Raw genomic sequence first — 14,928 nt, forward strand, 5'->3', positions numbered from 1 at the left:
AGTTGTGGTTCGATATGTAAAGAAGCCATAATTTAGTCTTCCATCTGTACACCGACGCCATCTAGCGGTATAGAAATTGATATTTTCCGGAGTTGCATATATCATTCTATGAATTTTAATAAATTCAAGTATCCTCCAGTTGAACCGCTAGGTGGCGTAACGTTCTATAGTATATATACGACAGTTTAGTACAATTAAAATTTCACGTTAAAAGGTTTACAGAAAATGAAATAAAATCATTCCGTGGTAGTCCATCAAGAATTCAGACTTTTTCCTTTCCTTTTAAACGTATTTTGTGTCAAGTTGGAAGTATCATCTTGATTTACGTCGTTTCTGGTATCCTATTCGATTTGCCATCACGACGGGACCGCACGACCCTTAAAAGTGCCCCGCACACTGTGCGCAGCCAGCAGGACTCGAACCCGTTTGTTACTCATCGAGTGAATGCACAGGATCCCACCTTATCCAAATGAGCCACAGGGTATTCAATATTACTATGTGTAAGTCATCATTATTTTTGGATGAGTCGTTCATCAATGGTGACTGTGGTATACACAGCGGTCTTAATCTCGAAACAGTCAAATTGATTTACTTATATCTACTCAGTCGCCATCTATTAGAATTTTGCTGAACTACGTCATCAACCGGATTGACCCGAGCAAATATGTACGAGCGGACGGGATATTTCACACATGCGCCATCTACCAAATAAAGAATCGCAGAATAAACATTGGGTGTCATCAGCTTGGACCCCGGTGATTGTAAGTGGTTCAAATAATTACTATTATAGAGAGGGGCCCGAGATTCAAACCCGCTGATTCCGATTGGTTCATGTGATGACTATACGGTATTATAAGACCACAGGGGGGGGGGGGCATGATAAATTCAGGATACTGGTTAAAAATAGATGGGATCGGGCGCAAGATCCAGATTTACAGTGGAGAATCGAATATTCCTGACTCAACAGCATTGATCATTATAGAAAGAAACACAAAACACCGGTGGCGGATATCGGAGATTAGAATCTATCCAATAAGAAACACGAAACACCAGTGGCGGATATCGGAGATTAGAATCTATCCAATAAGAAACACGAAACACCAGTGGCGGATATCGGAGACTAGAATCTATCCAATAAGAAACACGAAACACCAGTGGCGGATATCGGAGATTAGAATCTATCCAATAAGAAACACGAAACACCAGTGGCGGATATCGGAGATTAGAATCTATCCAATAAGAAACACGAAACACCAGTGGCGGATATCGGAGACTAGAATCTATCCAATAAGAAACACGAAACACCAGTGGCGGATATCGGAGATTAGAATCTATCCAATAAGAAACACGAAACACCAGTGGCGGATATCGGAGACTAGAATCTATCCAATAAGAAACACGAAACACCAGTGGCGGATATCGGAGATTAGAATCTATCCAATAAGAAACACGAAACACCAGTGGCGGATATCGGAGATTAGAATCTATCCAATAAGAAACACGAAACACCAGTGGCGGATATCGGAGATTAGAATCTATCCAATAAGAAACACGAAACACCAGTGGCGGATATCGGAGACTAGAATCTATCCAATAAGAAACACGAAACACCAGTGGCGGATATTGGACATAGTATATTCAATAACTTCTTTATATATAAAAACAATATATCATTCATTTCATTCAGCGATGATAAATATAAGCACTTCATTAAAACATTCTTTCCATATTTAGGGGACTATTCAAATAGTGTATGCACACGTACAACAAGGGGAGGGAGGGTCACTTCTACTTTTATACAAGACTTGAAAATAGTATCCCTTCAGGGATGCGTAACACGTGCGCGCACTATCTGAACCGTCCCGGTCTTACATACATGGCGAAGTTTAAAATAAGAAAATTAAGACATAAACATTTCGCATCCAGTATACCACATGCAGCGGCATCTAGTGGTCACCGGCGAAAACACTTCAATACAACCGCTAGGCGGCGTAACGTTCGATATAATTAAATGAACTACAAGTTCTACAGTTTTTTTGGGGCTGCAGTTGATCAAAAAATGGGGAAAATTAACGATTGGAAAAATGCTATTACATGTGAATATATGACAATTTGAATTGTATTGTAACCATCATATGGCGGCGTTTTAAGCTGTTCAGCGAAATTTTGAGCAACTGCAGCTCCTTGACAACACAGTAATTGAATGGACTACATAACAATGTAACTGTAGCCAAATCCGATAAGCAATAAATTCGCTGCAAATGTTCATTACATGATAATCTAAATAAAGTTCGTTGTATACAAAAGCTATATGCGTAAAATCTCTACAATGCATACATGCATATAGGCATATGCAACACTTAAAAAGATTTCTTGGCAGAGGTCACCTTAATCAGGGGCGAACCTGTAAATTTTACACTTATCCTCTCGGAATTGCATCTTTAAGGCTGGTTTCCATCAAAAACTTATCTAACCCCTCACTCCGAGAAATGCCTTTACTGTTCTTCTAGATTCCATCCTTCCAATTCTCCCTAGAATCGCCCCCCTTAAACGTTACGAGTGTTTGGCGCTCGCAGTTTCATTTCCGGAAATGCTACTAACAGAATCAGTATGATATATGAGCTATGGGGGCAGGGGGCGGGGTATTTGTGAACAGCCACCACTGGGGAGATTTCTAACTAGCGTCATGGACAAGCAACTAGTACAATAATATAAATCACAATATAATTCTCACATTCATGACCATAATTTCAATTAAAATTGATTAAAATAAATAGATTTTCGAAAAAAATTCATCTGTTTCATACAGATTGCAATATAAGACATCATACAAGTACATGTAAACTCATCTGCCTATAATTTTCATATCATGGTTTTTCATATTCTTGCACTTTAAAAACCGAAATACAAAAATGATTCATACTAATTTTGATTAAGAAGCAACACAGACAGCAGCAAATTGTGGACCAATTTTATAAATATACCTTTGTTAAAATTGCATTATTCCCTCCCACCTCTAAAAACTTGAATAAAACATTCCAACATGATTAATTTAAATTAACTTTCATGGACAACCAACAATATCAGTTCAACTAAGGCTAAAAATTGATACGTCGTTTCTCGTGGCCTATCTGCCCTACACATCGCTTATTTCAAAATCATGATCAAGCTTAACTTTAACAGACCTGGCAGCTAAATTAAACAAACCTTAACGCAGTTTACAAAATGATCCGGCCGATTTGGAGAAACAAGGTCTAATTTCACGTTTTGTTTTTAAAACACAATAATTTCAGGATCGACAGACAGATTTTCTAACACCAAGGACTCCATTCCAAATAACTCGATAAAGATCTAACTACAGACGTAATTCATCGAAAATGATTCAACTCTTTTAGAGTCAAACAGACAATTGTAGAGGAGGGTCCTCATCTGGAATTAGATTCCACCACATCATTAATCACTAAGAATTTTCTTCTGTCATACAGTTAAACAGATAAAGCAGATTAATTTAAGTCATATTTGACCAGCACAATTATTAAGACAGTAGCATTTCTAAATCTCTTAAAGGTGTAAATATATATATTCTCTTCACAATTTCATTTTCACATTCGAATTCATATAAAATTATAATACATGTTACCGTAACATGTACATGTCAACTTACATGTGACTGTAACATGTTACAGTAATATGTCACCTTACATGTTACTGTAACTAGTTCTCATAACATGTTACCTCTGACACCTACATGTAACATGTCACCTTAGATGTTCTAATAACGTGTTACCTTACATGTACATGTACCATGTCAGCTGACCTAGATAACTTACACGTTCATGTATAGAGCATGTCACCTAACCTTCACATGTTGATGTAACATGGCTAAGTTAATAAAAAAATCGATTATACTTTTGCTAGTTTAACTCTGACACCTATGAAATTAAACTCTTATTCTCTTTCATAACACAAGTTGAGTTCATTGACCTCAGCATTTAGAAGTTAAAAACTCATCTGATATAATAAAACGCGTGGCCCCCCTTTTGAAAAACCTCACATAATTTCAATCAGTTCAGAACTCGAATCTCAACGCGTTACACCAAAAATCCAACAACTGATTCTCGACACAATATTCCAATGTTGTTGTTATGAAATTCACCCGGAACCGAGCACAATTCTGGCAGACGTTGTTTCTACGCACGTCGTTACGAAACGACTAAACGATTGTTTGCGGTGGCAACGTTTCAAACGGTTGGACTAGTTTCTGATCCGTTGTCGGTAAAGGATTCGATCTGTAGTGTTGCACGAGGTCGATGAGTTCATTGAAAGAACATTCGTCATTCTTTAGTCTCCATTTCGACTTGTCTTGTACGATTTCGAATGATTTTACTGGTTCCTTCTCGTCCCTGAAAACACAATTCAACAGCAGGAAAACATTTAGATATTTCACCTACGATAAGCTGCTTCTGCAGCCCCTGGACCACATTCCTTACCCCCCCCCCCCACCGGCTAAATCCAGTTTATCTTTGAGACCAATCAAATTAATGTGGTTTATGAGAATTCCGGAATTACACCTTACAAGTTTTCACTTATTTCTAGATGAACTCTAAATGAGAGAGAGAGAGGAGAAAATGAGGGTTTAGTTCAACCCTGCTTCAGCCACGGCTATAGCCTGGATACAACCCCCCCATCCCCTCTGGTTGTCTGGTATAATACATAGTTATATATTCAACTTACTCATTCGTTTTCACGTATAACTTGTTCATTTCATTTTCTTGATGAATAAAGAATGTACCGACTGGAGCCGGAGCTGAAGTATTCGCATCTTTCAAAATATCCAACTTTTGCGTACAGTCCGTTGTGTAATACCAGTTACGTTGGTTTTCAAACGCGTTTGGAGGAAGTGGTTCGACTCTGGAATAGAGAGAAGCACGATAATACAAAGAGTGGAATCAATTCCACCAGTTCCACGGCGGTGCTGTGATACTGATAACTAAAACTTACCCATTTTCCTTGTCGTCCATCATGACTTTTAGTTCCGTAGGGTCTGCATTATCCTTATCCGCTTTATCAACTCCTGCAGATATCAATTTGTAAAACATTACATTTTCTAAAAGCGACTTAATTTGTCCGATTTGAAACCAATGTACACAGGCCACAGCTCTAAGTCGTCTGATAAGTCGTCACATGACTACACGGTATAAAAAGACCATATGGGGGCCCATGATAAGGCTAAAAAAAATTGATACCTTGTTTCTCCGCTCTGCTGAGCTTAAATGTTGATCCGGCCGGCCGCCTATCTACCCTATACATTACTTTTTTTTAAATCGTGATCAATTTTACCATAATAGACCCGGCCGCTATAGAAATAAACTGTTTATAAATTTTTATCATATTTTACAAAAATGACCCGGCCGCTGCGGAGAAACAAGGTATCATTTTTGTTTAGCCTAAATTAAGGATACTGGTTAAAAATAGATGGGACCTGACGCAAGATCCAGATTTCCAGATATTGACAATAGCTCTAAAATGATAGTAAAATTTCAACAATTTTGCTGATATGCCGCCCTAAATTAAGAATATATGCCCTTTTTATTGGTCGACATGGTCACAACATGGCCCTGGATCCGCCCCTGCTCTAAGTCATTTGATAAGTCGTCACATGACCAAAGTCATCTCTATTTTTGAGTCCCAATTTGTCCGAAGTGTAAGTCATCCTTTGGATAAGTCGTCACCTTTTACTGAAACTGTCTGTATTTTTAAGTTCCTATTTGTATTTGCAATTGATTTTAATAATTAAGACGAAAATTAGCCGGATCTTTATAAATACAGATAACGATGCTCTGTGTAATTGTTATATTTACCACCAGCTGGCGCTGCTTCATCAGCAGATGAACCTTTTTTCCAACACGGCCACAAAGCAACAAATCGCGTTCTCCAATTAGCGCCTGTAAGATTATTAGTGAACGTATTTAACTGAAGGAAATTATCGCCTCAGTTCATCAAACGATGGTTGAATTAATTCCATTTACCAGTAGAGGGAGCTGTTTTACAACACGACAACCATTTCCAATCAATAAAGTGTGTCCAGCATGTCCCATCTGTATGTAAACGCAAACAGTGCATAGATATTCATCGAAAATAACAATCATTTCCAGTTCCACAATCTCTAATTTACAACTGTGGAACTAAATCCTGAGTTCACAGTTAACTCTAACTCAAGAACTGGATCCTGAGTTCACAGTTAACTCTAACTCATAACTGTAGAACTGGATCCCGAGTTCACAGTTAACTCTAACTCACAACTGTGGAACTGGATCCTGAATTTAGAGTTAACTCTTACCTCACAATTGTTAAACTGGATCCTGAGTTCACAGTAAACTCTTACTAACAACTGTGGAACTGGATCCTGAGTTCACAGTTAACTCTAACTCACACCATTGAACTGGATCCAGAGTTCACAGTTAACTCTAACTCATAACTGTAGAACTGGATCCTGAGTTCCCAGTTAACTCTAACTCACAAATGTGGAACTGGATTCTGAGTTCACAGTTAACTCTAACTCACAACTGTGGAACTGGTTACAGATAACTGACACATAACAGTAATCAATTCACGGTCTGCAGATACTCACAAGTTGGTTTAGAGTTAGCTGGTGGACAAATACCATTGTTACCATGCGCATGATATCCATCCACCAGTAATAACAATGATCAACTTTCTAGAGACCGCGGACCCTGTATATAAATACTGATTTAGTACTCACCTTCTTGCGATCTGTGATATGTTAGAAATCTATAAACGAGGAATGCTAACACGATTATCAATATCACTAAGAAGAGTATACCTATCACTAGACCAGCAGACAACCCAGCTAAAAATACAAATACAACCTACAGTATCACACCTGAGTCTAACTGAGTTTCAGAGAAAACAACAGACAAGAGTTTGAATCATATTTACCTGTGCTCGGGGATGGAATCACATCACCTAAAATGGAAAAATACATTCAAATTTATTGTCAGAAAATTAAATCTGCACAACTGTTACTGGATCCAGTGTGGAACTGTGGATCATAACTGTGGAACTGGATTCAGAGTCAAATTATACCCGCACAACCGTGGAACTGGGTCCAGAGTCGAATTAAACCCACACAACTGTGGAACTGAATCCAGAGTCGAATAAAACCCACACAACTGTGGAACTGGATCTAAAGACAAATCAAACCCACACAACTGTGAAACTGGACTTGAAGTCAAATTGAACCCACACAACTGTGGAACTGAATCCAGAGTAAAATTGAACCCACACAACTGTGGAACTGGATTCAGGGTCAAATTGAACCCACACAACTGTGGAACTGGATTCAGGGTCAAATTAAACCCACACAACTGTGGAACTGGGTCCAGAGTCGAATTGAACCCACACAACTGTGGAACTGGGTCCAGAGTCGAATTGAACCCACACAAGCGCGGAACTGGATCCAGTGTAGAACTGTGGATCACGACTTACCAGAACCGAAGAATTGAAATGTTATCTGTTTGGAACGTTGAGTAGATATGAATGATTTTCCGATGTTTGCTCCAGTTTCACATTTCACTGGAATCTCTCCGTTAAAATCTGAACCGTTCAAATACACGGTGCTGGAAGTTTTATATCTGGGGAAACCGTTTACATCCGGTGAACAAGATGAGCTCAAGGCAGACGCATCAGTGTATTCTACATGCTGTGAAAATCAATAGATATTTTTTTCATACATTTACAGGTGGTATGTGGTAGGCACTAAAGTAGTTGCTTGTACATGTAGTGGTTTTTAATAAATTCGTCGGTTCAGGTGCCAACTATCGTCCAGCTTGTGGCGCCATCTCTGCGAGTAGCCAATTATGAGTTTGACAGCTGTGATTTAGATCAGTGTCATTCTCTAGTTTTTCATCGGCCTAATCGGACGATGATCTGCTGAATAAACTATATATTTATCAACTAAATATATTTTCTCTTTATTTATCGCAGTCGGTGAGTGACCGCATCGTCAGTCGTTGTATCAAGACAGAACCAAATGACTGACACAGTTTAAAGAGGAGTCAGCTATCACAGGAATCCTTCCACCAATTTTCCATCGCGGTGGAACGACCTTTTAAAGTATTTTCCATTTAGAAGCAGTTTTGAAGAAATCAATTAATCGTAGGGAATCTGAACGTATAAACTATAAATAACTCCACTGACCTTGACGAACCATCTGATATACGGTTGTGTATTCGAGCAGACGGTGTCGCACGTTACTTCAACTGTTCCATTCTCGTAAACCATCGCTCCGTTCTTCATCGACGCGTCCATCGTTACCGACGCGACCGGATCAACAATCGTAACCGCGACGACGATACTGTCCGCGTTGACGTTCATATGAAAATGAGGCCGTCCGTCGTTGAACCACGTGTCGGTTTTCAGAGTAAGATTCATCCAACCGCGACGTCTTCCGGCCGCCCACGCCGACTCCGAGCGTAGAGACCGCGAACACGACACTCCGAACACTCTCGTGTCCATTTTGAATTTATCGAATGCGTACGCGGGAAACGCTTCGCATTCGTTATTAAAACGCAGAGTGTCCGGCGATGAGTCCGGCCGACGTTTATAGTCAACCACCTGCCACATGAATGTCCTCGGGAATTCTTTGACTCCGGGTAGAGCTTCGATCAGTCCCGACAGAGTGAACGTTTCATTGCGTATAACCGTTCGATTGTCGCTAGGATACGCCTTCAGTTTGAACTCTTTCGGTTCCAAGGCTTAAAAACGAACAAACGCACGAAAATAACAAACGCACGAAAATAACATCGAGGCTCATCATGGAATCCTAGTGAATCAACCTAAACTTTACCCTATCCTTAGCTCTAAAACAGACCCTAAACCTAACTCTCTGGTCCCGGTTCCACAGTTCTGAGTTAGAGTTAAATCTGAGTTAAAGTTAGTTCATTTTCAATTAGTTAACTCAGAGTTAAATCTCAACTCAGAACTGTGGAACTGGACCCTGGTCCTTAAAGGCTACCTAGACCCTAACTCCACCGAAACCCTTACCCTATAGGCCACAGGGGCTCAACACCGTTTTTAAAGGTGGTACCAAGGATACTGGGTCAAATCTTTGATTTTGGACCCCCGGCTATAGTGACGAGCCCCTGTGTGTAGGCCTACTATGGAATGAAATAGTTTCTTTTTATATTTTATAAGTATGTAAGCAAATAGCATTTACTGAAATAATGGGGCATCGCAAAATATCAACTTTCTTTTTTAAACTTAAAAATATCGCAGTGGATATTATACGGCTGAGTGTTTATATCCGCTATTTTACTCAACATCGCCGCTGATTGGCTGATTTACGCCGCGCATGCGCACACAGAGGTGCGCGACTTAGAAAATTCAAGGAAACTGTGGAGAACAGAGTTAGAGAAAATAGAGCGGATCGAGCGAGACTCAAACCCGGGCCAGTAAGTTACTAGCGCAGCATCATACCACTAGACCACCGAGCTCGCTGAAAACCAACCGAATGTTTTTAACTACATATAGCCTCACCTAACCCTTATCCTTGAAACGGAACCCTCTGGACCCTCTTCTCACCCTTTCGACACTAAACCCTATCGAAACCCTAAAACCCAATATAATGATTTCATTGTTACTTATATGGTAAAATAGCGGAAGTAAATACTTTGCCTATAGGTTAAATATCACCTTCGTAAAAATATTGACAATGACATTTATTAGATTGGATTTGATCATGTTGTTTGTCACTTACGAGTCACTCGCACAAACAATGACAACAACACCACAATACTGCTGCTGAAATACTTCTTGATAAACATCTGAAAAAACGAAAACGGGCCTTTTAGAAACGACTCAAAATGTGGCAAAATGACAAGGCAATCGGTGACATTGTCAATTCAATTTCAATTCAATACATAGGCTAGCCTACATAAACGTCAAAGACGCTTTTTGACGTCATCGATACCAGTATTCAGACACGTAATTACCTTCATTCGATAAATATCCTACTAAATACAATATTCGGGCGTAAAATCATATGTTTAAAAGCCCCGAAATGGAGCGAACACCCGTTGAACCGGCGAGCCCGTATCAACCCAGTAGTGTTCAGCGGAAGCTTAATAGAACTGGGTGGGGAAATGGGGAAAACCCGTAAATCCCCACCAATCAAACGCCGACTCAATCATAGACTGGTTACCGGTTTCTATCTTCAACCATATTGAATGGGACAGGCAACCAGTCTAAATACGAATGCAGGTGGCGCAAAATACGACAGGCAACCAGTCTACAACTATTTTCAATTTATTTGTTTTTCTGATTTACTATTATTATTAGGCTAGGCATATATTTCAATACAATTCGAAATTTAATCAAAATTTCGATTTTAATTTCTCATAGACATGACGAGTCTTCGATCCCAACCTAGACATCTTCTTGAGTAGGTGAGGTATCACAGCTACTCAAAACGGTTAACGTGGGATTCGAACCGCATTATGAACCCAACCAAGCCTCGGCACTCAGTACTACTATATGATATAGAGCGTTCCCATGGTTAATATTTGATATCGAATTAGCTTTAGAGCGTTTGATCTTCACTTCACTGTTGCCCACACTGTAATTACGATTTATGAATTTAATCAGCCGACGAATGCGCCATCTTCAGGATAGCGTACGCAACAGTTTATCGACGCGGCTATTATTGATTTCTTGCGCGGGAACTCGCACAGCGGACACACATCAGCAACACACACACACACTGCACAAACCACGCATAATAAATTCATCTAATGTGATACATCATTATTTAGCCGCCATCTTGTTTTCTGGTTGTCTTGTAGAACATTCCTGACTGGAGACTCGAGCTTTTTCAGCGAGAATCCTTCAATTCGCGTTCGGAAAATAGGATCTGAGTTCGTGCATGGATGTCGAGCAGATAAAACGTGAGTAATAATGGAACTGGTAATTGTGATTTGTCTGCAGTATCGTTCCTCACACTGAGCGATCTCTGCAGTCTTTATACTGTCTCAGTAAAAACGGAATCGATATTGTCAAACAGTTCAGTGAAATGCAACCCGATTTTTAGACCCCTTCCGAAAATACAATGCAACATCCAGCAATGTTTGAATTTATATAAAAATCGAGTGATATGTGGTCGTGTTTTAAATCGTCTCCTGTTTTGTTTTTCGATAAATTCTTCTCTGTGATCGATAGGAGAGATAGCAGCAGGTGCGTGTAGACTAGACAGCTCAGCAGCAGGTCGAACTATAATGGCCGCTGACGACATCGCACTCGCTACTTCTTCATCCAATTGAGAAATTCAGGGAATTGTAAAAATATCAAATCATGAATTCTTGATGCAATTTGATTTGATTCTGGATCTAATGTTCCGCGTTGTGGGTCGGTTCTAACAGGGTTTATTTGTCTCTGAACCCAGTTCCACAGTTATGTGGATTAAATTAGACTCTTGATCCTATACGGATCCAATTCCACAATTGTGTTGGTTTAATTTGACTCTAGATCCAGTTCCACACTTGTGTGGGTTTAATTTGACTCTGAATCCAGTTAGACACTTGTGTGGATTTAATCTGACTCTGAATCCAGTCCCACCCATGTGTGGGTATAATATATATAACTCTGGATCCAGTTCCACAGTTGTGCGGATTTCATTTCACTGTGGTGGATCCAATAATTCCACACAGTTGTGATACCCGGTGCTAAATTAGATAATATCGATTTCTCTTTCTAGTCGTACTAACAGTAAGTGGACAGGTGTACATTGAGCCATCGCTGTACAATGATGAATAATCTACCAGACTGCCGCATGTTGGCCTCGAGCCTTCATCACAACAATAACAATCACCTGTTAATGGGAAACGGAAGTGCCAGCTCGGTTGCCTTGGTATTCTACGACGCTATTATCAACAATGAACTGGACACGTTACGTAAAGTGGTCGAGATTTACAAAATCGACGTAAACGCTAGATTTACGGAGGTCCGTAAACCGAATCACGTCGATCTATGCCCGGTTCACCTGGTCGCCTATAAAGGCTACGGGTCTATGTTGCAGTACTTAATCGATTATAAATGTGACGTCACGACAACGACACAAAATTTGAAACGTCAGGCGATCCACTACGCGGCCATGGGGCACCAGATGGGCTGTTTGAGGAAACTGCTAAAAGCCCACGCCCAAATGAACTCGAAAGATACGTTTGGTAATTCGCCGTGTCATTACGCGGCCGAGGACGGGAACTGCGATATCATACGCGAATTACTGGCGCAAGGAGCAGAAGTCGACTCGCAGGACATCACCTGGAAAACACCTCTGATGAAAGCGACGCGGAACGGTAAAGCGCGCGTGTCTGAGCTGTTACTGAAAGCCGGATGTGACGTCAACATCCGCGACGAATACCTGAACACGGCGCTGCATTTCGCGGCGCGCTGCGGATCGCTCGAAATCCTCAACAAACTTCTGAAAGCGGGCGCTAAAATCAACGTGCAAAATCACTGGGGTTTGACCCCGTTGATGGAGGCCGTCTGCTACAACCAGAAAGCCGTCGTCGGTAAACTGATCGACGAAAAATGCGACCTCTATCGGCGCGAAACGAAAACGGGTGATACGGCTTTGCATATCGCAGTGAAGAAGAACTATTGCGTAATTTCGGATATGTTGCTAAAAGCCGGTGAGTGGATTCCGTACGTCTATAACTACAACCGTGAATCTCTGCTTCACGACGCCGTCATCTACAATCGCCTGGACATTATTCGACTTTTCGTCTATCGGAATTTCGACATCGAAATACCGTGTAAGATCTACCCGGACGGTCGTCGCAAGCATATTGTACAGCTGTCGCTGGAGAAGGGTAACATCGAAATATGCAAAATCATCTCTGACGTCACGTGTAGTTCGTGCACGTCGCACGATGACGTCACGCAAGGTCGCGTACTCGGTAGCCAATCGTCGATGTCGGATTTGACGACGGTGAAGTCGTTGCGTAAGTGGAGCCGTCGAGCGATTCGGCGCTCGCTCGGTTTCGATATCGAGGATAAGATTAACAATCTACCGGTTCCGCAGGCGATGAAGGATTATATCACATGTCGCGATCTGAACGTTCATCACTGTCTACTGTAAATATATACAACACCTCACATCGATAACACACGTTTTCACATTATGTCATAATCGATAATTACAACTATATATATATACATATACAAACATATATCTATATATATCTATATAATTAACTAAACATTTGTTCATATCGTGAACAGGGCCTGGGTTTGTGTAGGCTGCGTATCACTCCTTCTGGGCCTGGTTTTTATACGCTGAATCTCAAATATCCTGAGCCTGGTCTACCAATGATCCTTGACCAGAGCTTGGGTTTTATTTACAGGCTATCAAGGATTAACCTTAACCTGGAATAAACTGGATATCAAAATTATTTCCCTTTAACCAGTGTGCCCAGTTTTGTACACAAGGCCAAATTAATACCATTCGACGGAACAAGGCCCTGCCTTATGAAATTATGTAAAACTGATCAGGTTTATTATTCAAACATTAACAACATTACCTGTACATGTACAGTAACATATATTTATCATAATAAAAAATGTATATGTAATATAAATAAGATTATAAATAAACATGTTAATCTAAAAGGCAATCACAAGAGGGCGTAGGCTGTAGATTGTGACGGGAACCGACTCCCCTCCCCGCTGCAGCCAGCGCCCCCTATAACAAACACTGGTTAAAACGGGTGAAACTTATTTTGTGATCGATTATTTATTGTAATTACGTCACTGACAAGTACACGTGAACGGTTCCAAAATGCAGTGCGCGCGTTGCCGCGGCGTTTTGACGATGGAATAGAGGCCTAATAGATATCCCTGTTTCAAATACCCAGTTGCACAATCGTGACTTAAATCTAAAATTGGCGTGTGTCTTAAGACTGGGTCTTAAGTTGTTAGATTGGCTATAGAATCAAATTGAGCTTAGACTGGTTTTAAGTTGTTAGATTAGTTATAGAATAAATTGAGCTTAGACTGGTTTCTCTAAGTTGTTAGATTGGCTATTGAACCAAAATAGGCTTAAACTGGTCTCAAATCTAAGCCATGATTGTGCAAGAGAAGTTCTGGACTCCGATCCGCTGTTTTCGTTTAAACGTCTGAGTCTAGGCTTTAGATAGAACTTTGAAGATGAACCAATTCTTACTAGAGTCAACCGTGAACTAACGAACTGGATTCAGGGCAGTTTCACAAATGAACATTTTCTTTTCAAAAACCGATCAGTTTTTCTTTCAAAGTAGAAAATGATACAGAACGAGTAAGATTTAAAAAAAAAAGACTCTATTTCAGAATTTTTAAAATTCTTGTGATAAATTTACTATTAATCATATCATAATATAAACTATTAATTATATATCTAAAAATAAGAATAATATATTTATTTAATTCGGCAATAACGAAAATATTAATAATGTTACTAATAATGATAATATCGGCCGCAGTAAAACAATGTGATGTAATTGTGGCATCGGTTGGGTCGTCGAGACTGGTTGCCGCGCGCGGTTGTGTCTCTATTTTTGAGTGTACCTAAAGCGTGTGTATTTGAAATTTATCATCGATTAAATATTTGTGTCGAGATGTTATCAGAAAAAAAGATGTTATTTGATGAATAAAAAACACGAAAAATTCAATTTGTTTCTTCTTAGTTGATCGGACGACCAGTAGAGGGCGCTGATTACTGAACTGAGTTCACACGGTTTGAATCATCTTCAACCACCAACTGGGAATCGAACTCACCTTGGAGTAATCTCAGACTGATTGAGAGATTGTGAGGCCCGATGGCTTGTGGAAGCCAGTTCGGGAGCCATACTGGACCCCTGGCAAGCGAACTGAACC

At 40.2% G+C, this 14,928-nt stretch overlaps 2 protein-coding genes across 2 annotated transcripts; one reads left to right on the forward strand and one right to left on the reverse strand.

The window, feature by feature from the left end:
* Window positions 1–1,621: 1,621 nt before the first annotated feature.
* LOC141911924 (uncharacterized) lies at window positions 1,622–10,147 on the reverse strand. The gene is made up of 11 exons (XM_074803029.1): window positions 10,014–10,147; window positions 9,779–9,845; window positions 8,221–8,777; window positions 7,510–7,723; window positions 6,961–6,987; window positions 6,764–6,871; window positions 6,030–6,098; window positions 5,862–5,945; window positions 5,002–5,074; window positions 4,735–4,911; window positions 1,622–4,403 (listed from the first exon to the last, which is right to left on the reverse strand). The coding sequence occupies exons 1-11, from the start codon at window positions 10,017–10,019 to the stop codon at window positions 4,214–4,216; spliced, it is 1,572 nt and encodes a 523-aa protein (XP_074659130.1). The 5' UTR covers window positions 10,020–10,147; the 3' UTR covers window positions 1,622–4,213.
* A 1,674-nt stretch (window positions 10,148–11,821) lies between these two features.
* LOC141912175 (uncharacterized) lies at window positions 11,822–13,156 on the forward strand. The gene has a single exon (XM_074803388.1). The coding sequence runs from the start codon at window positions 11,822–11,824 to the stop codon at window positions 13,154–13,156; it is 1,335 nt and encodes a 444-aa protein (XP_074659489.1).
* The last annotated feature ends 1,772 nt before the right edge of the window (window positions 13,157–14,928 follow it).

Source organism: Tubulanus polymorphus, chromosome 10, assembly GCF_964204645.1.
Source record: "Tubulanus polymorphus chromosome 10, tnTubPoly1.2, whole genome shotgun sequence".
Classification (NCBI taxonomy): domain Eukaryota; kingdom Metazoa; phylum Nemertea; class Palaeonemertea; order Tubulaniformes; family Tubulanidae; genus Tubulanus; species Tubulanus polymorphus.